The sequence below is a fragment of the Bubalus kerabau genome, chromosome 11 (assembly GCF_029407905.1).
Source record: "Bubalus kerabau isolate K-KA32 ecotype Philippines breed swamp buffalo chromosome 11, PCC_UOA_SB_1v2, whole genome shotgun sequence".
NCBI lineage: Eukaryota > Metazoa > Chordata > Mammalia > Artiodactyla > Bovidae > Bubalus > Bubalus kerabau.
In genome coordinates this window covers 100,983,514-101,006,969 of record NC_073634.1, presented here as the reverse complement: position 1 = coordinate 101,006,969, position 23,456 = coordinate 100,983,514, and the positions used below count along the sequence as shown (strand labels likewise).

The window sequence follows — 23,456 nt, the reverse complement described above, 5'->3', positions numbered from 1 at the left end:
CCGGGCAGAAAGGGACCAGGGTGGAGATGCAGTTGAAGAAGACATATACCTCCTCCTCAGGGGAGTGGCAGAGATCACAGGTCTCTGGCGACAGAGGCGTGGGCTGTCTGGGGAGCTGGCCTAGCCTGCAGAGCTGGCTCAGGCCCCTCTTGTCGCCCCACCTGTCTGCAGGGATGGGGAATAATTTAAAACCAGCCCTCCCCCATCTCTCCTTAATGACCAGCTCTTATCCTTCTGCTCCCCAATGACTAACCTTCCTTCACTTCCTCCCCAATGGCCACCTCTCTTCCATCCCTCCTAGAAGATCAGCTCTTCCCTATCTGCTCCCTGATGTCCATTCCTCATCCATCCCCCTCCCTGACGTCCAGCCTAGATGGGAAGAGCCACACCCGTCCTCCCCAGCCTGGAGTGGGCAGTGCCCAACCTTGTTGTGCAGATAAACAGGTCCCTGATGGTTGTTCCCTCGGGTGGACCTGAAGGCAGGCCGATCACTCGCAGGGCTTGGTCATGGACGTGGGGTGGCAGGCCACTGGGCACTGCACGTCCCCTGCGGAGCAGAGTCTGGTCTCCTCCAAACGAAGGAACTGGGGATCGAAATTCAGAATCTCAGAAAGTCATGCAGACCAGGATGACGAAGTCTGAGACCGAAGACCGCAGAATCTTAAAAGAGTTAAGAGTTGGACCGGATTTAGACTCTTAACAAAATTGTTCTAATAGCTAAAATGCATACATCACGAAGGAATTAGAAGGTGGTCCGAGATCGCTGTGGCCGAGAGGTCTCGGAATGCAATGCGGACCCTTAGGAGAGGGGCGGGGCTCTGGGATTGGGTGACTGGGACTATGGGGTGACCCTCAGGATAAGGGAGAATGGGGAACAGCGGGGCCTAGGATCTCGGGAGCAGTCCTCTGTTGTCTGCCTTCTCAGGGACAACTGCCCCGAACCCCCTTTCAGACCCCCTAGCCACAGCTCACCGCGGTGCCGGGTTCTCCAGCCGCTAGCCTCAGGTGCCTGCCCACAAGCAATATGGCGGCAAGGGCGTCGCTGGAAGGTTGGGCGGAGACGGCAGTTCTCGCGACAGTCGCGCTTTCGGGTCTATATCCGGCGCAAAAGTCCCACCTTCCGGTCTTTCGGCTTTCGGCTCGGAGGAGGCAAAGGTGCAACTTTCTTCGGTCGTCCCGAATCCGGGTTCATCCGACACCAGCCGCCTCCACCATGCCGCCTAAGTTCGACCCCAACGAGATAAAAGTCGGTGCGTGCTTTAGATGTGTTCGGGGCTTCGGGATGCGGCATCCCTCCCCGTATTCCGTCCGGCCCGCGGCTCCCGCCGCTATGGCCTTTCCCACGTCGGGCCTCAAGGCCGCTGCCTCCTAGGGGCCTGCCCTCTGGTGCTGCGTTCAGGGCGCTGTGCGGTCGTGGCCGAGTCTCTTATTCTTTCTGGGCCTCGGCTTCCCCACGTATAGATGGGGAGGGAGGACCGGACGACCTGTGGCGGCTTCGCAGCCCGCACGCCTTAGGGTAAGGTTTGTTTCCGGGCGCTTCTCCCTAAACTGGGTTGACCGGCGGCGGGGCTGCCCCCAAACCGATGCGGTGTGCGCCTCGGCAGCGGTGGTCGAACCCAAGGCCGCCGTCCCACGTGGTGCTTGGAGCGGTTCTCGCCTTGGCGGGAAGGGTGTCCTGCCTTGCTCCCCGCTGAGGCTTTTGGCATTTTTCCCAGAAGAGGCAAACGCTGGTGCGGGAAGGCCCGCCAAGAGGACTGCGGAGGGAGAGCTGTGATTTGGGCGCCCTTTCTGCGGAGGCACTAATTGTTTCTTTCTTCCAGTGTACCTGAGGTGCACCGGTGGGGAAGTCGGTGCCACGTCTGCCCTGGCCCCCAAGATCGGCCCTCTGGGTCTGGTAAGTCATCTCCGGGGAAGGGAGGCACTTACTAAGACTCGAGCCTGCGCAGACACGATTGCCTTTGAGGTGCCGTTGACAGGGACAGATTGCCATCCCTTACTAGGCCTCCGAGCCACTGAACTGGCACCAGCTGCTGCAGAAAGGTTGTATATAAAGGTGGAATCTGATACTTTGAACCTGTAGTTTTCCAGTGTGTCTTAGTTGCTGCTCTGAGGGTACATGAGGGATGGGATAGAGGAGGTTTTTGAAGTCAAGAGTGATAACTTGGTCTGTTTCTTAGGGAAATAGGCATATGGCTGCTGGAGGATTGAATGGGGTATGAAATGAAGACCTTTGTGAGCGTTACAGTGAAGTTGTGTCCAACTCTCTGTGACCCCATGGACTGTAGCCTACCAGGCTTCTCTGTTCATGGAACTTTCCAGACAAGAATACTGGAGTGGGTTGCCATTTCTTTCTCCAGAGGATCTTCCCAACCCAGGGATCAAACCCGGGTCTCCCGCATTGTGGGCAGCTGCTTTACAGTTGCTAGTATTAATTCTGCTTTCAATCTACTGATCATATTCTTGGCTTTACCTAGTGTCCTGGAGAAGGAAACGGCAACCCACTCCAGTATTCTTGCCTGGAAAATCCCAGGTGGACTACAGTCTATGGGGTTGCAGAGTCGGACACGACTGAGTGACTAACACACGTAGGGTTGGACTTAATTTGGCTCCTTTTTTCTTAAATATAATTAGGTACTTGGGCAGTGGTCTCCTGTCAGAAAAGTTATCCCATCATGGTTTTGCTTAAGCAGTGGCCGCCTTGTCCCTTAGCTCAGCTAGCGCTCACTAGACACGTCTCCAGTTCAGTCGCTCAGTCATGTCCGACTTTGCGACCCCATGGACTGCAGTACCCTAGGCCTCCCTGTCTATCTATCACCAACTCCCGGAGCTTACTCAAACATGTTGATTGAGTCGGTGATGCCATCTCGTCCTCTGTCATCCCCTTCTCCTCCTGCCTTCAGTCATTCCCAGAATCAGGGTCTTTTCAAATGAGTCAGTTCTTTGCATCGGGTGGCCAGAGGATTGGGGTTTCAGCTTCAGCATCAGTCCTTCCAATGAATATTCAGGACTGATTTCCTTTAGGATGGGCTGGTTGGATCTCCTTGCAGTCCCAAGGGACTCTTAAGAGTCTTCTCCAACAACACAGTTCAAAAGCTTCAGTTCTTCATTGCTTAACCTCCTTTATATCATTCTCTTCAGGGAATTACAAAGTGCAGATGCCCAGACCGCATCCTCATAGGTTGACTAGGATTGGTCAGACACCAGGAACATGGTATCTTTAAAGATCCCCTGGTGATCCAATGTAAAAGATACCACATAGATCTTTAGGAAAGGGTAGGTAAGGGACCTGGCCCCATTGTGGCCTTAAACCTCAAGGTTGCAGCCTTGGATAAACTAAACCTCATTTTTCCAGTTTAATTATGGTGATACCTTGATTAGGTAGGCACAGTTAAACGTGTTTCAGAAAGCTTTCTCGTGTGCCGCCAAGTGAGAGGGACTGGGCAGATTTTCAGATCGATTTCGTTTGGGGCACAGTGTGATCATATACCTTTTATTTCTACAGTCTCCAAAAAAGGTCGGTGATGACATCGCCAAGGCAACTGGTGATTGGAAGGGTCTGAGGATTACAGTGAAACTGACCATTCAGAACAGACAAGCCCAGGTACTTGGTTTGAGGGAAGGCAAAGGTGGGGATACCTGGGAGGCAGGTGCTAAAATCAGCTTTATTTGTGGGGAGGGATGTTTTAAGAGCATGGTTTAAATATTAACTCTTCTCACTTTTGAGACACTGAGCAAATCAGCATTTGCTGGGATAGGGTAGGCTGTGTTTCTGGTTGTGAAAATTAGCTTGAATGTACATTTGGTAAACAGTGTCTGGCCCATGGTTCCTGAGAGCAAAAGTGCATGGTATTACTGGTTCTTTCTTGTTAGAGGGTGGCATAGGGCTTATTCAAATGGAGAATCTCTTCTGCAGATAGAGGTGGTACCTTCTGCTTCTGCCCTGATCATCAAAGCCCTCAAGGAACCACCAAGGGACAGAAAGAAGCAGAAAAACAGTGAGTGGTTTCTCCCCCTGGTAATTCGTGGGTGGTGGTGTGTCCAATGTAATAGACAGCTGTGCTTGCTCCCTTTAAGGAAACAGGGATGGCACAGGTGTTTGATGTTAAGCTGTTACAGAGCCAGGCACTGCCAACAAGTGCCCTGTGGCTCTCCCGTCACTGGTGTGGAACAGAGCCCCTCAGGACTTAGAGGAGGGAACTGTCGAACAGGGTGAAGAAACAGATAACCAGTAATTGGGGAAGGGCAGCTTCCTAGCTGGGTGACATATGCACAGCTTTAACCAACCTCAGTCACTTTTCTCTTCAGAACAGTCCCTTCCATGTAGGTTAGCAAAACTTGATTTTGTGTCTAGCCACCCGCCACTGCACCTGACCAGTTTTCTGTTGGCTGGTGCAATCCAGTGGTGAGCTAAAAATAACCCCAGCTTAGGAAACAGGGTTGTTCTTCATGTGGATGACTCTGTGCCGAAAGCATGGGAACAGGTTAGAAATGGATGAGGGAAGATGGACTGTGGCCTGCCCTGGCCTCAGGTGGTAACAAAGCTTTTGGTCTTTTTTCTTTTCTGCAGTTAAGCACAGTGGAAACATCACTTTTGATGAGATCGTCAACATTGCCCGGCAGATGCGGCATCGGTCTCTAGCTAGAGAACTTTCTGGTAAGAGCAGAACAGTTTGGGGCCACCTTAGTTGTAACTTGAGATGTATTCGTTTGGTGGCCTTTTCCCAATTAGAAGGGGCTTTTTTACTCTGTAAGACCTGGAATTGGAGTGTCTTGCGGTTTGAGTCTGGGTATCATGGGATCTGTGGCCAGTTTTGCACTTGGAGTTTTTAAATAATACTGAGTTTTGGATTAGGGGAGCAGTAATAATTATTCCTGTAATCCATAAAATAGTTATTCCTTGTTCCTCTCCTCACCTGTATCCCCTCTGGTATCTGAGAATTGCGAGGGACTGACTTCCCCTCTGATTCCACCTTTTCTTAATGACAGGAACCATTAAAGAGATCCTGGGGACCGCCCAGTCTGTGGGCTGCAATGTTGATGGCCGCCACCCTCATGACATCATAGATGATATCAACAGTGGTGCAGTGGAGTGCCCTGCTGTAAGTTGCTTCTGCACTGATATGGTTAAAATTAAGGTGAAGACTGGGGGCGGAGCTAATGTATCCTTTGAGATACTGTAGAAAGTTCTAGAAATGCTCAATAGTGGGGATAAAGTTTTTTGTCCTGTTACTGAGAGGTTTCTTTTTTCCCCCACAGAGTTAAGAACTGCAAAGGAAAAAGAAAAATAAAGGATCATTTGACAACCAGTGGACTTTCTGATGTAGCTTCTTCCTTGTGGGGGGAGCCTAGTCTTTGTGGTCATTGGGGCCAAGGTGACAGATGAAGCAGCAGTCTGTGGACAACAGAATTCTGTCCTCAAGAAATACTGTTGGGCAGAAAGAAAACTTGGGAGTTGAACATAACAGAAAATACGTGTAGAAGGAGCTCTTCCCAAACCAGTTTACTCAGTTGGTGGGTTGCAGGCTCAGGGCTTTGCTGTCCATCCCAGCACACAGCTGCGGCTCAGAATGACTGATGGGACAACCAAAGAACCTGATGTTTATGGTCCTTGATTGGTCTCAAGTTGATGTAAAAGTGAGGTTAAAGTCTACTAATGTAGTTAGCAGTTCCTGGTTTAAACCCTCAGGGTTTGCTTTAAACTAGTAACAGACTTTTTTTCCAAGACTCTCCTTTGTCTTTCCCTTAGTTCTCTTTTTGATTTTATATCTGGAGCTCCTCACTCGATTTGATATGCAACAAATGAACATCAAACACCTAAGTGCTGAGAAAAAGCTTGAAGAGCAACCTGGAAGGGGCTTCTTTCTGGGTACTTAACTAAAAGGGGTTAGGAATGGCAGCCCTATGATCTTCATTTGTATTTGCTTTTCTCTCCCACTTTTGTGTTTTGTGTGTGCACTCAAGACGCTTTGCAGCCCCATGTACTATATGTAGCCTGCCAGGCTCCTCTGTCCATAGAATTTCCCCATGTAAGAATACTGGAGTGGGTTGCCATTTCCTTCCCCAGGGGATCTTCCTGACCCAGGGTTTGAAGCTGGGTCTCCCGCATTGCAGGCAGATACTAAACTGTCTGAGCCACCAGGGAAGCTTAGGTTTCCAAGCAGTTGTGGAAAACTTCCTTTACTGGGAAGGACTGAGATCTCGGAAGTGAGGAAAGGTTCCAAGACATGGGGCAAAGTCACCAAGGAATCAAAGCTGGAGGCCTTGGGTGACAACCATCTCAGTGGACCACTAAGGAATCAAGCATCCCTATCAGGACCACCAGGGAAGCCGTTTATAGCAGCTAGGATCTACACTGCTGGCGTAAAGGAGAAAGAAGCAGGCCAACAGGCTTAAGAACTTGATCCAAGATAACTGGGCTGTCAGAAGGTGGGGAAAAAGAAAAATGACCCAGGAGAGCATGGCTGCTGTCAGATGGCCCCAGTCTTGTTAGCCCTCCCTCTAAAGTGAAAGTCATAGTTAATGACTATCGTTAACTATACATATTACAATATATATTATAGTTAATAGCCTTAGGTTTATCTCCAGGTGGAAGAAGGTAACTTGTGTGTACTGGGTAGCCGTTCCTTCTCCAGGGGATCTTCCCAACCCAGGGATGGAACCCGCATTGTAGGGGGATTCTTTACCAGCTGAGCCACCAGGGAAGCCCTCCCTCCCGCAGGGACTCCATTTAAAGGTAGGCACCTTGCTGAAGGTGCACCCTCAGCCTGGCTTTTCTTGACAGTAGTAACTAAACACTTGACAGTTCCCTTGAACAGCTCAGAAAGTGCAGGCTGTGTGCATCAGGGAGTCTCGTCCATCCCCATTCTAGCAACAATTGGCCCTGGGATCCTCCTCACTTGACTCCACTCCCCCAAATCCGATACCTTAGTGGCCCTGTTATGGGGAGTACTTGTTCCCAGCCACTGCTCTTGGTTCATTCAAGCAGAGATGACTACGACAGACCACTGCAAGACACCTGGCCTTTTACGTACAAACCAAGTCCTTCACTCATTCTTTATAAACCAAGGTTTCTGAATTAAAGGTAAATCTTGAAAACAGTGTAACTGGAGCTGGGCAGTCTGCTTACCAAGTGTTGATAAAGGAGCACCACATGCAAGGTGTAAAATAGTGACTATTAAAAGGTGCTTTTGCATGTGGCTCTGGGCTAAGCCTCTACATCAGATGTCCCCAGATGCCTTCGAATTACCGGTCAGGTCCCCATCCACTTCAGTTATGTTCCCAGTTACTCTCCAGCATGGAGTCTCTGATGTCTAATGAAAGCTGAACTACACCTGAAGGCCTTCCCACACTCGCTACATTCATAGGGTTTCACACCAGTGTGAATTCGCTGATGCTGACTAAGGGATGAGCTCTGGTTAAATGCCTTCCCACACTCATTGCACTCGTAGGGCTTTTCTCCTGTGTGAATTATATGATGTCGAATAAGGGCGGAGCTCTCACTGAAGAATTTCCCGCAGTCATTACATTTATAAGGTTTCTCTCCAGTGTGAGTCTTTTGGTGGATTATAAGGTTTGTACTTTGGCTGAATGCTTTCCCGCAATCACTACACTTGTAGGGTTTCTCTCCAGTGTGAGTCCTCTGGTGGTTTGTGAGGTTTGCACTCTGGCTGAAGGCCTTCCCACATGCGTTACATTTGTAGGGTTTCTCCCCTGTATGGATTCTCTGGTGCTGAATAAATGCCGCACAGTAGCTGAAGGCCTTCCCACATTCTCTGCACTTGTAGGGCTTCTCCCCTGTGTGAGTCCGCTGGTGGTTGGTAAGATTTGCACTGTGGCGGAATGCCTTCCCACAGTCGCTACACTCATAAGGCTTCTCTCCAGTGTGGATTCTTTGGTGCTGAACAAGGGCTGAACAGTCACTGAAGGCTTTCTCACACTCAGTACATTTGTAGGGCTTTTCTCCAGTATGAGTTCGCTGGTGTTTTGTAAGGTTTGCGTTCTGGCTGAAGGCTCTCCCACATTCACTGCATTTATAAGGTTTCTCTCCGGTGTGAATCCTCTGGTGCTGAATAAGAGATGAACTCTGGCTGAAGGCCTTCCCGCATTCATTGCACTCGTATGGCTTCTCCCCAGTATGGCTCTTCTGATGCTGAGAAAGGGAAGAACAATAACTGAAGGCCTTGCCACATTCGTTACACGTGTACGGCTTCACTCTGTGAGGTTTAACTGTACCTGCATTATTCCCAAAGCTCTCTGTGTGTGTGTCACATTTATGGGATCTCACTTCTGTAGGAACTCTCTGTTGTGGAGAAAGGACTGGTCTCATATTAAGGCTCTTCCCCAGTTCACTGTTTCTGTGCTCTGATACCCCAGAAGGCATCTCTACACTTGGATCTTGGAATGATTCTTCAGAAATGTCTTGCTCAGGTGGTGATTCAGATATAATCTTCCAATCTGAGGAAAATTTAGAAAAGTAATTTTAAAAATTCTTTTGGCGGTAGAAGATACTGCAATATGAAGGCTGAAGGAGCTGGGCTAAGCTGTTTGCGGACTGGTTCCATGTTTCACCCCCTTCACCCAGGATGCCTATGTAAGTGTTAGTCGCTCAGTCCAATTCTTTGTGACCCCATGGACTGTAGCCCGCCAGGCTCCTCTGTCCATGGGATTCTCCAGGCAAGAATACTGGAGTGGGTTGCCATTCCCTTCTCCAAGCAATCTTCCCGACCCAGGGATTGAACTTGGGCTGCCTGTTTTCCAGGCAGATTCTCTACCACATGAGTCAGCAGGGAAGCCCCAGGATGCTTCTGTTCTAAACTGTGTGACCAGAAAACTTTTCAAAGACATGAGCACCCTCTGCTCCCTTTCCTAAACAGCAGCAGTGGATCCTGAGCCTGCCCCAGACGCACACCTCTCCTGTGCTTTTGCCAAGTCCTGGGGTTGTCCTGAGCTGTCTTCTTACTCTCACAATTCTCAGTATGGTTTTGGGCAACCTACTTACCAGGTTTGGATAATTCACTTTAAAAAGCTTATGACTGATGCCAGCAGGATGAACATTTTCACCTTATCAAATCAGCAAGATTTCAAAAAAAATGGTTAATCCTAGAGTGCTGGTAAGGGTGTAGCAGGTGGGATGTCACATACTGTGTGGCTGCATAAACAGGGACGAGCTTTCTGGAGAGCAATCTGGCTGCACCTGTCCAGAATTTAAAATGCTGACATCAGAATTCCACTTGTAAGAATCTATCCTGAGGAACTAATGAGAAATTACATAGAGCTGCACTGACATCATTGGTTCTCAACACTGCATTCTTTGTCAAATGAAAAGCAAATACCTAAATGTTTAATAACAAGGAATGACTATAGTATAGCCAATCAAGAGCCACTATTTAGCAGTTAAGTCATGTGTGTAATCTGTGCACTGTAATTCCTTTTGTAGAAAGGTATTTATTGAAAAAACCCTGGCAAACTATATAATGTGAAGGTAAGCTGTGTTGTCTTTGGGTTGTTTGGGACCACATTCATTTTAAGAGAAAACTTTTAAGTGTGAGTTAACGTATAATATTTGGCAAGTGTTAAAACTAATTGAACCCTCTGGTCCCAGACATCTCTGTCTGTCTCCATAGAGGCTTATAGCTAAGGGGAGTGGAGTTTTAGGAAGGGCAATGGAGCTTCTTTTCTCAAGGGTCAATTTTCCTGAAATGGTTCTTCCTGTGTCTACCTTATTTAAGAAAACGGGTTAGTTTCAGGTGCCCTTTATTTGAATTTCTATAGAGAACCTCGACCCAGGCTGCCTGGGTTCAAATCTTGGCCCTACCTCCTACTATTGATACGACTTTGGGCAAATTACTATACCCTGGATTTATTATCTGTGAATGTAGCTCTCTTACAGAATTATGAGAACTAAATGAGCTAAAACACAAATGACCCAGAACACACCTGAGAAACAGCAAGTGTTCTATGACTGCTTGTTATTATCTTGAACCTTTGTCTTGTAAATATGTTTCCCATTAAGCAGTTTTCCCTATAAGTTGCATGTGCATTTGAAGCCCAGTCTACCAAGAGCACAGAAGTCCCTGTTTTGGGTTGAGGGTATCTCTATGTCACTTGGTATTAGGCCTTAGATGACTCTGACAGCCCTCAAAAACTGACTGTCTTATCTGAGTGAAAGATGGAAAGAAGAAAAGTGGTAATAAAAGAAACAGTAGGAGAAAGGAGCAATTAAGGTTAGGTTAGGACTAACAGGTTAGAACTCTTGTGTTTCCATTGCAGGGGGCACAGGTTCGATCCGTGGTTGGGGAACTAAGATACGGCATGCCCGGCCACAGAGACCAAATAAAAAAGACCATGTGATGGTCATGAACTGTCTTGCCTCAGCTCACCTCTTCCCTGAGTGCCGGCTCCTGTGTAAGACAGTCTAATAATATCTCAAACCGAATATACCCAAAGATAGAAGTGGTGATTTTCCCTTTCTAGTCAGTGACTTAGTCAGCCTTTCCATTCACCCAACTGCTCAGACCAGGGTCACCGTTAATGCCTTGTCTCTCATATCCAATCCCTAGTGAGTCCTGTTGGCTATAACACCAAGTATGCCCTGAATCTTTGTCCTGACCCACCACCATCCTCTTATTGTTATGTCCTAACTGATCTCCCTGCTTCTGGTCTTTAACCCTCAAAGCCTAGTCTCCACAGGTTATCTTCTCAAACACAAATCAAACATTATCCTTTTTGTGCTCAACACCTTCAGTGGCTTCCTGTCTTCCTCCTCGGATAAAACCTGAACGTCTTCCATGGCCTCTGAGTCTTTTATGATCTGCTGCTCTGCCCAGCACTCTCTTTTGTTTACTGAGTCCTAGGGTCTTCTGATCCTAACACAAGTTAAAACTCATTTCCACTCAAAGCTTCAACACACGGTGTGGCCCAGGATGTTCCTTATCCAGACACTCAAACAGCTGGCTCATTCTCTTCCTTCAGATCTCAGCTCCAATGTCACCTCCTCAAAGTGGTCTTTCCTATTCATCTAATCTAGAATAGCCTTCACTGGTATTCCCATTCTTACAGTACTCACTACTCTTCAATATTCTAACAGTTATTTTGTTTACTCACTTTATTTATGTTCCTCGCTAGTATATAAGCAGGGACTCAATCTTCTCCTCTGTTACACCTCCAATTGCTATTAATAAAACAACCCCAGGCATGGACCAAGGAGTGAGGCAAAGGCACATCCAAGCCTTGGGTCTGTCTGTTACTGTGGAAGGGCGGGATGGAATAACAGGGAACCCTGAACCCGCCCATGAGGCTCGGCGATGCCCAGGTGCTCTGTGGGGCCTCAGAGCAGAGGTAGAACACCCCCAGGGGCAGTGTTTTAGTTACTCTAACAGTCGGATTTAAAACTCCTCCGATCACTTCACTTATCACAGAATTTATACAGTCCTACACTGTGAATAGCTTTTTCATATGTATTAGTGTTGTTAAGTAAGACAGGTTTTGTTATCTACATTTTTGAGATATAGAAACAGATGACCACAATTTAGTGATTTACTCTGAGTCCATGTACTTGATATGCAGCAAGCCAGCTCCTGGTGTATCTTTCATGGGTCCATATCCAAAGTTGCTTCCACACTAATACTCTACACTAATACCTTAAGGCACAGATTTTTCATGGTAACACCTTTTCCCAACTTTTGTTTCTCGTAACTTGGCGATCTGAATCTTCTTCAGTAACCTTTTCTGAGGGTTTCTTCAGAACCCCTCTGAGACTGAAGAAGCCTTTTCCCAGGAAAATGCAGTTACTGCCATAAAATCCTGCATTTCATCTCTGAAGTTCTATACAGGGTCTCGGGACTCAGGGGAAAAGGTCCTGCCTAACAAGGATGGTGAGCTGGGAAGGCGTGTGGTGAGGGGGAAGGAAGCAGCAGGGGATCCAGGCTCCCTGTGAAGGGAAGTATTTCAGCAAGTGTGAATGGTGCCTGCAGTTACAACAAGGACTGAGGTGTGACAGGCTGCTTAGAGAGAGGCTAAAATGGGAAGACGAGAGTGCAGATAAACCCTGTGGAAAATAAGCCAAAGGCTTTGTTTTGTTTTCATTGACTTATAGCAACCATAATCAGATATAAAAGCAATAGGCCGAATTTTTAGAAAAATTTAAAATTTTGTCACCTTAAAGCTGTTAAGTTCATTTGTACCTCTGATGCTTTAAGTTTCAAAATATCAAAAGTAGCTGCCGTGCCATAGCTGGGCCTGACCACAGGCCCTGCCAGAGGTCATTTACCTGCAAGGGCTGAAATATGAAGGTGAGGGTGGAGTGAGCAGCCTTAGATGAGCAGTAAGACATAAACATACATAGAAACTATGGTTTCCTGTGCTTTTGTTTTTCCTGAGTTTCTTCGTGTCAGCTCTTTAGAAAATCCCAGCATGGCTGTGAAGATGGGGTGCAGAATTCAACAGTCAGTCAGACAGGGGAGCAGCAGCAGGTGTCACAGCAAGGATGGGTAAAGCTGGGCACCCGAGATCCTCAGCGAGGTGAACCTGAAGCAGGGGATGTGCTGGGCCAGCGAAGATGACTCTCATTTCCTGGGGGCCAGCAATACCTCCCAGCTTGGGGAGACTGAGGCGATGGTATGGAACAGAGGCCTTTGGAGTCTGATTAGTGTTGCTTCAAACCCAGCCTGGCCACTTTCTAGCTGGGAGGCTCTGAACCAGCGAGTCAGCCTCTCTCAGCTTTATTTTCCTCATCTATAAAAGTGAGATAGCAATACTTACCTCCCCTGTTGTTAAAATATTCAAATGTTTTCAAAGGGGCTTTTGCTCCTGAGACTCTGCCTTGCTCACTCACCTGGACAGGCGTTCCTTAGGCCGTCTCTCTCGAGCATCCATGAACCTTCCCTTTGTTCCAACTGGGAGTTCATACCAGGTTGGGAAACTGGAAGTCCTATTTAAAGGGGAAAAGAAGTGGACTTTAGAGATCTGCCCTAAGTATAAATAGCTACCCAGAACTGGGGGAGATGAAACAGGTCATTCATTTCATTCACTCAATAAATATACTAAGCACTGACTTGGTGCTGGGCACTAGGGGACACAGCAGTAATAAGACAGATGATGGTGCTGAAGTCTTGGTACAGCACTTCTGAAAAGAGATAAAGAAATAGCCTCAAGAAGGGGTCAAGTCAGAGAGCTAAGCAAGCCCATAAAACAAGTTACTTAGGAAGATGGGAACTAACTGACTATGGAGGACCCCTCCTGGGAAAGAAGAAAATGTGGAGGTACAGCCTCAAGGGGGAACAAAATGAAACTGCCTCTTTCCCAACCCAGAATGCAGAGACCTTTCACTAGTGAATGAGGAGGAAAAAACACTGTCCCTCCGGTGCATCAGAGCCACCCAGGCTCACTCAAGACTGGGAAGCACCACAGATTTTCAGAACTGAACAAATTCTGAATTTTGAATGGTTTCCTTACCCAGTAAGACCAGGTTTCTCGAATTTTCTGGCATCCCTTCCTCGAACCTGTCCCTCGGAGCAGGGGCCAACTGCCTCCATCCCCCCTGGGTAAAATCTACAGTCACACTGCTGAAAGGTGTGGATCCCTGAAAGAACAAGCACAGTGTCCTTCTTGCCCAGAGCCCTTAGAATGTGAGGAGGGAGGGAGGCTGGCGGCTCTGGGTGTGGTGGTTAGTGAACCTATTATAGGTCTCTGAAAGGACTTGGGGTAGTTCCAGAAAAGCACCACTGATCACTTCCTATATGCTTAACGCTATACTGGATACTGATGCATGAAAATAAATAACAGTCTCTCTGTCTTCAATGTGTATTATTCTTGCAGACTTTATATATAAATAGAAAGAAATATATGTATATATATATGAGCAGTAATTGGGCAGAAACTAACAGGTGCTCAGGAATTAAAAGTACCAACATAGAGAAAACAAAATTAGAATGTGTGACTTTATGTGGCAAAGAATCAGCTGCAAATCAGCAAAGAACGTGAATGATGAATGTTTGCAGAACGTTTAATAAATATTCCCATGAACTCAGACATCTTGCAGTAAGCAGGACAGCCAGGCATGTTTGCAACCACCTGTAACAATGTGTGAAAGAGAGGGATATTCTAGTTACTAGGATAATGGAAGAGGAATCCTAGTTGGAGGGCAGGGGTAGGACACTCAGGGAAGACCGCAGAGAGAGAAGGCAACCATTAAGTTGGCCTTGAAGGAGCAGGTTCCTCAGATGGAGAAAGAAAAGGCTATCCAAGGCAGGGGAGGCATCGTGAGCACAGGCATGGAGGCGCGGACATCCTTATCTATTATCAGCTTAGGAAAGGGTACCTTCATGTACCTTGCTGGCTATGTCAGACACCTGGATGTTATCTTTCCGTTCCCTGCAGTTCCCCACAAGTCAAATGCATGTTCATTCTTCCTCCCCAATAGCATGAGAATTCACACATTTCTGTCCACCTCCCTACCACTGCCTTGTTTTAAGCCAGTAGCATTTCCCAAATCTTAACTAATCTCCTGATTTCTAATTTTACCTGTCCTTCCAATACATCTTCACACTGAGAAATGCTTTAAATGGGACAAAGGGTCATTTTTAAAAACAATGAAATATTTAAAAACATGGGGGGGTCTTTTTATAGAAATCAAGAGAGTAAAATCCACTATGGAGATATAAGGGTTATGAACCAAATAACAAATATATAATTCATAAGGGAAAAACTGTAGGAAATACAAGGAGAAATGTAAAATATGACAGCCATGAGAGATGTTAAATAGCTCAGTTGCTGACAGAGTTAATACAAAATAAACCAAAAAATAAAGGTATGGAAGAAATGAGTAAGTTAATAAGGTTGAGCTTATAGAGTTGTAAAGTCCTACACCCTGCAATTACACTATACCTGCATGTTTTGTGTGGAGAAGAGACACAAACTTTATCCTCCATGGGGCACAGACCAGCCACATGTGCAGACAAGAAACCAAAGCCACAATTTTGGCACATCTAAAAAAATTAAGATCAGAGCCAAAAACATTCAATATATCTGAACAAAAAAGGAAGAAAATAAATTATGGATTCAACTCAAGAGGTTAAAAATATTAATTTTAAAATAAATCTAAGGAAAGCAGAAGCAAAAAAATAAAACTACTAAAATTTTTTTTTTTAATAAAGATTGGAATTGATGAGGAAATCCAGGAGCAGACTTTCTAAAAATGAAGACAGACCAATTCCTAGTCAAGAAAAAGAAAGGGAGAAGACAGTTTTTACCTTCACAGAAGGACTATGAAATGGAGTTTATTGGAAATAATTCTGTAAAATACTCTTAACAAAATGGGGGAAATATTAATCCAATTCTACTAAGTAGAAATAAAAAGGTTTCAAAGCAGGACAAATTGTCTCTGGGAAAACAACAACAACAAAAGTATCTAAAAGGCCACAAATGAAAATGTTAAGTGTTACTTGTGTAGGAGTAAGGGTGACTTGGGGGGTGGGTAGTATGTTGTCCACATTTTCCAGGGTTTCTACAAAGAACATGAGTGCCTTTTGTAATCAAAAACCAAAAGCACCCTTAGTTTTTTTTTTTTTTAAAGATTGCTTCTTGGAGTAAATTTCCAACTTACTTGGTGCCCTGCTGTGAGGAGACCAGCTGCCATTCCTTCCTCCTCTGTGTCTTCCTCTTGGGGAAGGGCAGGGTCTGGAGAAGGTGGTTCTGGAGGAAGAGAAAGAAACCAATGAGGCAAAAAAGTTCACAGTTCACCAAACTAGAAAGCCTCACATTCTCACTCTGAAGAGCGTGTTCAGATGATTATAGTTCCCAGGACTCAGTGGGGCTGAATTTGCAGAACTGCAATGGGTATAAATTTTCGCATTTCCTTTTCCAGCTCAGAAGTTCCATCAATCCACTCAGACACAGAGAGGCATTAAAGCGTCAAGACTCGCAAGCATTCCAGATCCACCACTTCCCAGCAACTTTGCTACGTGATCCCTTGTAAACTTCCTGTGAAGATTTAAACGCAGACAGAGCAGCTGACACAATGCCTGGAGTGTAAATATACAGCGTACAACTATTATCAATAAGTTCTTTGGAGAAAGTGGTTCTGCAAATTAAAGACATTTGCTTAATCAAAAGAAGAGGTAGTGACCAGGTGGGATTCACCCCAGGAATGCAAGGTTGCTTCAACACATGAAAAGCAATCTATAATATATTATATTAATACAAAGGCAGGGGGCGGGGAACCCATACGATCATCTCAGTCAACGCCCTATTTAAGAGAATCTGATACCTTTCACTATAATACACCTCCAATAAACCAGGAACAGAAGGGGACTTCCTTAACTTAATAAGAGCCATTTCCAAAAAGCCCAGAGCTAAAGACTGATGCTTTTCCTCTAAGATCAGGAACAAGACAAAGATGTCAGCTCTTGTCAGTTCTAGTCAGTGTTACACTGGAAGTTCTAGCCAGAGCACTTAGGCAAAATCAAGCAAATAAACAAACAAATCAAACGCATCCAGATTGGAAAGGAAAATTTAAACTCTATTTGTGAATAGCATGATTTTGTACACAGAAAATCCTAAGAATCAACAGGAAAAACTAGCGTAGCTAAACAAGTTCAGCAAGCTTGCAGGATACAATGTCAACAAACAATAACAGACAACTCAATTAAAAATGGGCAAAGAATTGAATAAATAGTTCTCCAACTATATTTCTATAACTAGCAATGAACAATCTAGAAACGAAACTTAAAAGAGCATTAAAAGAACAAAACACCTAGGAATAAACTGAATATAAGAAGTGCAGGACATTACACTGAAAACTACCAAATTTTTTTTTAATCTTTTGTCTGATTCTTTTTTTTAAATTTATTTATTGAAGGATAACCGCTTTACAGAATTTTGTTGTTTTCTATCAAACTGCAACAGAATCAGCCATAAGTATACATATATCCCCTCCCTTTTGAACTTCCCTTCGTCTCCCTCCCATCCCACCCCTCTAGGTTGATACAGAGCCCCTATATGAGTTTCCTAAGCCACACAGCAAAGTATTTTTAAAAACAGCTATTTTAAAGATGGTCATGTAAGTTTTATGTTACTCTCTCCATACATCTCCCCCTCTCCCCATATCCATAGGTCTGTTCTCTATGTCTGTTTCTCCACTGCTGCTCTGTAAATATATTCTTCAGTATCATTTTTCTAGATTCCGTAAATATGAGTTAGAATACGATGTTTATCTTTCTCTTTCTGACGTACTTCACTCTGTATAATAGGTTCTAGGTTCATCCATCTCATTAGAACTGACTCAAATGCATTCCTTTTTATGGCTGAGTAATATTCCATTGTGTATAAGTAACACAACTTATCCATTCATCTGTTGACAGACATCTAGGTTGCTTCCATGTTCTAGCTATTGTAAACTGTGCGGCAATGAACAATGGGATATATGTGTTTTTCTCCATTTGTTTTTCCCCTCAGGGTGTACACCTAGGAGTGGGATTGCTGGGTCATATGGTGGTTTTATTCCTAATTTTTTAAGGAATCTCCATACCGTCTTCCATAGTGGCTGTATCAATTTACATTCCCACAAACAGTGCAAGAGGGTTCCCTTTTTTCCCCACAATTTCCAGCATTTATTATTTGTAGACTTTGATGATAGCCATTTTGACCAGTGTGAGGTGATATCTCATTGTAGGTTTGATTTGCATTTCTCTAATAATGAGCAATGCTGAGCATCTTTTCATGTGTTTGTTAGCCATTTGTATGTCTTCTTTGGAGAAATCTCTGTTTAGGTCTTTTTCCCACTTTTTGATTGGGTTGTTTGTTTTTCTGGTATTGAGTTATATTAGCTGCTTGTATATTTTGGAAACTACAGAAGATCTAAATAAATGAAAAGCCATTCCACGTTCATGGACTGAAAGACAATAATCCTGAGATTGCAAAATTCACTAAATTAATTTGGAGTCAATGCAGTCCTATCAAAACCCCAGCTGTTTTGTTCAATAAAAATTTAGGAGCTGCTCCTAAAATTTATATGGAGACGCATGGGACATAGAACAATCAATCTGGAAAAAGAACAAAAGGTGGAAGACTCATATTCACAATATCAAAACTTTCCACAAAGCAACAGTAAATTAAAGTAGGGTGGTACTGGTAATGGATAGACAGATCAGTGAAGAAGAACTCAGAGTCCAGAAATAAATCCATACATTTATGGACAACTTATTTTCAACAGGAGTGAAGAAATTAAATTTCTCTTCAACAAAATAGAGGGGGGACACCTGGGTATCTACAAGTAAAAGAATGAAGCTGGACTCCTACCTCACACCATCCATAAAAATGAACCCCAAATGGATCAGACTTAAATGTAAAAGCTAAAACTTTTAGAAGAAAATATAAATCTTTATAACTCCTGATTAGGCAATAGGTTTATTAGGCATGATATCAAAAGTACAAGGAAAAACAATTAAGTGGGAGTTCATAAAAATCAAAAACTTTGTGCTTTAAAGGACACCATCAAAGTGAAAAGACCTGCAAATCATACAACTTCTAAGGGTCTAATATCCAAAATACATACAGAATTCTCTATATTAAAAACCCAACAAAGAAGGACAAATAATCCAACTTAAAAATGAGCAATGGATTTGAGTAGATATTTAAATAAGATACAAAAGATAGAAAGTATATGAAAAGATGCTCAACATCTTTAGCCACTGGAGAAATACATATCAAACCACTGTAAGATACCACTTCACACCCATTAAGATGGCTAAAATAAAAAAGACGCATTTAAATAAAGTACTGATGAGGATGTGTGAATGCCTATGTGCTCAGTCGCTAAGTCGTGTCTAACTCTGAGACTGTAGCCCGTCAGGCTCCTCTGTCCGTGGGATTTCCTGACAGTGGGTTGCTATTTCCTTCTCCAGGGGATCTTCTGAACTAGGGCTCAAATCCGTGTCTCCGGCATTGGCAGGGGATTCTTTACCACTGAGCCACCAGGAAAGCCTGGTGAGGAAGTACAGAAACTGAAATTCGCATACACTGCCACTGGAAATGTGAAATGGTGCTGCCACTGTGGAAGACAGTCTCATAGTTCCTCAGAAAGTTAAACAGAGTTACTATAGTTACACAGTAATTCCTCCTTTAAGTATAAACCCTCAGTTTAGTTCAGTTCAGTCGCTCAGTCGTGTCCGACTCTTTGTGACTCCATGAATTGCAGCACGCCAGGCATCCCTGTCGATCACCAACTCCCGGAGTTCACCCAAACTCATGTCCATCGAGTCGGTGATGCCATCCAGCCATCTCATCCTCTGTTGTCTGTTTCTCCTTCTGCCCCCAATCCCTCCCAGCATCAGTCTTTTCCAATGAGTCAGTTCTTCACATGAGGTGGCCAAAGTATTGGAGTTTCAGCTTTAGCATCAGTCCCTCCTAAGAACACCCAGGACTGATCTCCTTTAGGTTGGATATCCTTGCAGTCCAAGGGACTCTCAAGAGTCTTCTCCAACACCACAGTTCAAAAGCATCAATTCTTCGGCACTCGGCTTTCTTCACAGTCCAACTCTCACATCCATACATGACCACTGGAAAAACCATAGCCTTGACTAGATGGACCTTTGTTGGCAAAGTAATGTCTCTGCTTTTGAATATGCTATCTAGGTTGGTCATAACTTACCTTCCAAGGAGTAGGCATCTTTTAATTTCATGGCTGCAATCACCATCTGCAGTGATTTGGAGCCCCCAAAAATAAAGTTTGACACGGTTTCCACTGTTTCCCACCTATTTCCCATGCAGTGATGGGACCAGATGCCATGATCTTCGTTTTCTGAATGTTGAGCTTTAAGCCAACTTTTTCACTCTCCTCTTCACTTTCTGCCATAGGGGTGGTGTCATCTGCATATCTGAGGTTATTGAGATTTCTCCTGGCAATCCTGATTCCAGCTTGTGCTTCTTCCAGCCCAGCGTTTCTCATGATGAACTCTGCATAGAAGTTAAATAAGCAGGGTGACAATATACAGCCTTGATGTACTCCTTTTCCTATTTGGAACCAGTCTGTTGTTCCATGTCCAGTTCTAACTGTTGCTTCCTGTATAAAAGCTAGCAAAATGAAAATATGTCCAAACGAAAAGGTTTGCATGCATGTTTATAACGTTATTCATAATAGTGCAAACTGGAAACCACTCAGATGTCCATCACCTGAGGCACAGATAAACAAAAACATGGTATAATCCATGTGATGGAATATTATTTGGCCATAAAAAGGAAGTACATTTCTTCGTTACGACATGATGAACCTTGAAATATACTAAATGAAAGAACCCAGACACATGTACTGTATGATTCTACTTCCATGAAATGTCCAGAATAGGCAAACTCATAGGGACGGAACGATGAATAGTTGGCCAGGGACTAGGGGGAAAGGAGACTGTGAGGTAATGCCAGTTTCTTTTTGAGATGATGAAAATGTTCTGGAATTAAATAGTGGCGATGGTTGCCTAACTTTGTGCACATAATAAAAGCCACTGAACTGTATACTTTCAAATCGAATATTATAGCATGAAAATTATATCTCAATTAAAAAACAAACAAACAAACAAGAGTCTTAGTGTAGTCCCCAGAAACAACTCTAAAAAAAGTAAACAAGTCTGAACACTGGTCTTAGTACAGACTTCACGTTACTGAGCTGTACCTATCCATTGTACTTATTTTCACCTCTGGTACTATGGGAGGACGATAACCATCCTGCTCGTGTTCCCGGGTCTCTGAGGGAAGACAACATGAAATGCTGGATGCGAAACTGCACTCGGTGAGTGACAGACCAATTCTCGGTCTAGCGGAGGACGGCAGTGCCCCGTGGTTACTATTACATACACATTTGTTCTGTTCTGTAAAGCACTCAAGGTGCTTTCAAAAGCATCATTTGATTTGATGCTTACAGTTCTTAGAGGTGAACGAGGTAGTTAACGTCATTTTACTTTTCCCTCAATGAAGAAACACAGATCAAGAGACCTGGCTGGTACCCCCCAGCTTAAACAGGAATCCTAGCCTTCTGATTCTAAATTCCCAGGATTCGCCAAGATTTCACAATCCAACTGGGTTGAACCCACCCTCAGTGTGACGGGAAGCCAACAGGCTCCCATTCTGAGTATCCCTGGTTGCTTCAAGAGGGCTGGAAGATCAGAAGGAACAGAGGAGGCCCTGAGCACGTCCCATTTTCCTTTCCAGGGCCCACTTCTACTTTTTAATGCCATAGGTACGTCCACAAATCAGAGTCAGGAACAGAATACTCAAAGAGAGGATTCAGGACTGAGCTCTTCAAATTTTTTGACCCCATAATTATTCAAAAAAGGACCGTCCCCAACTACTTGTGGAAAGGATAACCGCTAAGTTCGGAACCGTGTCACACAGCAGTACTGGCGCGCAGGCTGGAAGCCACGAACCGCTCCAACACTCCTTCTCACCTCCTTCCTCCAGCATCTGGGTCCCACCTTGGGCCACTGCCTGCCAACAGTTCTCTGAGGGTCGGCGTCGCTTCACTGCGGGCCCAGCCCCGCTTTGGGCTCTTCTCTCAGGCCTCTCCCCTCAACGGCCGGATCTGAGACTGCGGGGCTGAGCCGGGTCCGTCCTGTCCGGCGGGTCTTTCATTGTCTCCACAGCCACAGCCGGGCCTCGGCTGGGGAGCCCGTGACGCAATCGCCGACTCGGTCTCTAGCGGAACTCTAGAGCCCGCTGCCCTCTACGTGAAAAGGCTCCAGGCCACCACTACCGCTTGGAGCTCAGAAAATGTGGTCACAGGCCCGCTTCTGGGCCAAAGGGGGACGCGCCTTAAAAGCGTCACTTCCGGACATGCGCACATGCCTCCTTGCGCACGGGACTCCAACTCCCAGAAATCGCTGCGCCCTGTTGCCGACCGAGGGCTTCTTCTCGCTCTAGGTACGAGCCTGTGACCCACACACTTTCGTGGACCATATTGCCTTCGTGACCGTATTTCCTAGCTAGGCTTCCGGCTGCTCCTGCTCCCAGAATGTGTTTCCCGTCACGCTTTGTTGTACATGCCATGCAGAGGTCCAGCCACCGAATCGAATGATTCGGGCGTCTTGGATAAGGAAGCAACTTGGCGGCTAAGGCTCCGGGAGCGGTGTTTTTAGCGCAGGCGCTAATACGCATCGTCGCTGAGCGCCTGGTTTCTCAATGATTTGACGTGCCCAGGACTGCGGCTCAGCGAGGTCCTCTCGCCAGTCCTTCAGCTCAGGGCCCAACCCCAGCCACCTTCACTGGTCTTCGTAAGCCCTACGTAGAGTTTGGGGAAGGGGGATTAAAGGAAATGAGGGCCCCCTCAGTGTGAACAGGGCAGTCACAGGTTGGCTTGGAACACTCAAAGTATCCATCAGCAGGAGGGAACGTCTTTCAGTAATTTCAGGGGCAGGAGCACACTTTAATAGAGTTCGACCAGAATTATGGAGGGAGGAGTTTCCTGAATAGGCCCTTGGTGGCTTCTGTGCTGCCAAAGGGGGTATTTCAAAGTGGGCTTCCTCAGAGCATTGATGAAAATTTCCCACAAGCCTGTTGATCTTCACTAATCAAGCAATTTTGTAATTATCAATTTAGTTTTAGAGACATTTTTTGACGTTAAGGAGATAAAAATGTATTACTTGGGCAGCAGAAATGAGTTTGGGGGTCCTGAACCTCTTTCCATTTTGTCTCTGTCCCTCTTAATCACCGGTGGTAGTGTCTTTCCCAATACTAACTTTGTGGGGTCTTCTGTGAACTTACTGGGGTTTACTGCATGAGACAACTGACACCCACAGATCTCTGAGATAAGCCCTTCTCTACCTCAGGCTTTCAGTGTCATATCTTTTTGGCTTTTCCTACTGTTGATGGCATTCTTAAGAATACTGGAGTGGTTTGCCATTCCATTCTCCAGTGGACCGTTTTGTTAGAACTCTCCTCCATGACCCGTCCATCTTGGATGGCCCTACACGGCATAGCTCATAGTTTCTTTGAGTTAGACAAGGCTGTGATCCATGTGACCAGTCCGTGGGGTCGCAAAGAGCCAGACACTACTGAGCAAGTAAACTGAACTGAACCTTAGGCTTATGTGATTTTTAGGCTTATAACTTTGGAGATCAGAAGGCTGAGATGGATCTCCCTGGGCTAAAATCAAGGTATTTTCTGGGCTATGTTCCTTCTGGAAACTCTAGGCAGAGAGTCTCTTTCATTGCTTTTTCCAGCTTCCAGAGGCTGCCTGCATTTCTGGGCTTAGTGGGCTCGTCTAGCTGATGTGTTCTGCCCATGCCACAGGCTAAGTAGGTGCTAAACGCCTAATAGCCACTAGGAGGTAGCAGAGGGTTTCCTGCCTTAATCTTGCAAACTCACCTGTGGCCACTGGGAGGTAGCAGAGTGCTTCAGGTCTCAGTTTGTTCAGTTGCTCAGTCCTGCCTGACTCTTTGGGATCCCATGGACTGCAGGACACCAGGCTTCCCTGT

The 23,456-nt window shown here is 45.4% G+C and overlaps 3 protein-coding genes and 1 non-coding gene across 9 annotated transcripts in view; 2 read left to right on the top strand and 2 right to left on the bottom strand.

Annotated features, from left to right (window-relative positions):
- The window catches only part of LRSAM1 (leucine rich repeat and sterile alpha motif containing 1), a 34,033-nt gene extending 32,994 nt beyond the window's left edge, over positions 1-1,039 (bottom strand). Inside the window, exons 1-3 of one of the 4 annotated variants that reach the window (XM_055541198.1) lie at positions 973-1,026; positions 425-660; positions 50-165 (exon numbers count right to left, since the gene is read on the bottom strand). The gene's annotated coding sequence lies outside the window, so the exon portion shown is untranslated. Of the gene's footprint in view, positions 1-49; positions 166-424; positions 661-972 lie in introns of those variants that run through there. The other 3 variants (XM_055541197.1, XM_055541196.1, XM_055541200.1) reach the window with 3 other exon arrangements.
- RPL12 (ribosomal protein L12) lies at positions 1,010-5,307 on the top strand. Its single transcript, XM_055541206.1, has 7 exons — positions 1,010-1,250; positions 1,821-1,894; positions 3,503-3,601; positions 3,914-3,995; positions 4,568-4,654; positions 4,987-5,099; positions 5,257-5,307. Exons 1-7 carry the CDS (start codon positions 1,025-1,027, stop codon positions 5,260-5,262), a joined length of 687 nt encoding a protein of 228 aa, XP_055397181.1. The 5' UTR covers positions 1,010-1,024; the 3' UTR covers positions 5,263-5,307.
- ZNF79 (zinc finger protein 79) lies at positions 4,168-23,009 on the bottom strand. Of its 3 annotated transcripts, none has more exons than XM_055541202.1 (5): positions 21,432-21,828; positions 15,602-15,690; positions 13,453-13,579; positions 12,833-12,928; positions 4,168-8,454 (listed from the first exon to the last, which is right to left on the bottom strand). In XM_055541202.1, exons 1-5 carry the CDS (start codon positions 21,445-21,447, stop codon positions 7,283-7,285), a joined length of 1,500 nt encoding a protein of 499 aa, XP_055397177.1. In that variant the 5' UTR covers positions 21,448-21,828; the 3' UTR covers positions 4,168-7,282. The 3 variants fall into 3 exon arrangements, with proteins under 3 accessions (XP_055397177.1, XP_055397178.1, XP_055397180.1); XM_055541205.1 differs by having other exon boundaries at positions 8,017-8,149; positions 21,432-23,009; XM_055541203.1 differs by lacking the exon at positions 13,453-13,579 and having other exon boundaries at positions 21,432-21,824.
- LOC129623917 (small nucleolar RNA SNORA65) lies at positions 4,355-4,483 on the top strand. Its single transcript, XR_008700666.1, has one exon. It is a non-coding gene; the product is annotated as a small nucleolar RNA SNORA65 (small nucleolar RNA).
- Positions 23,010-23,456: the final 447 nt, after the last annotated feature.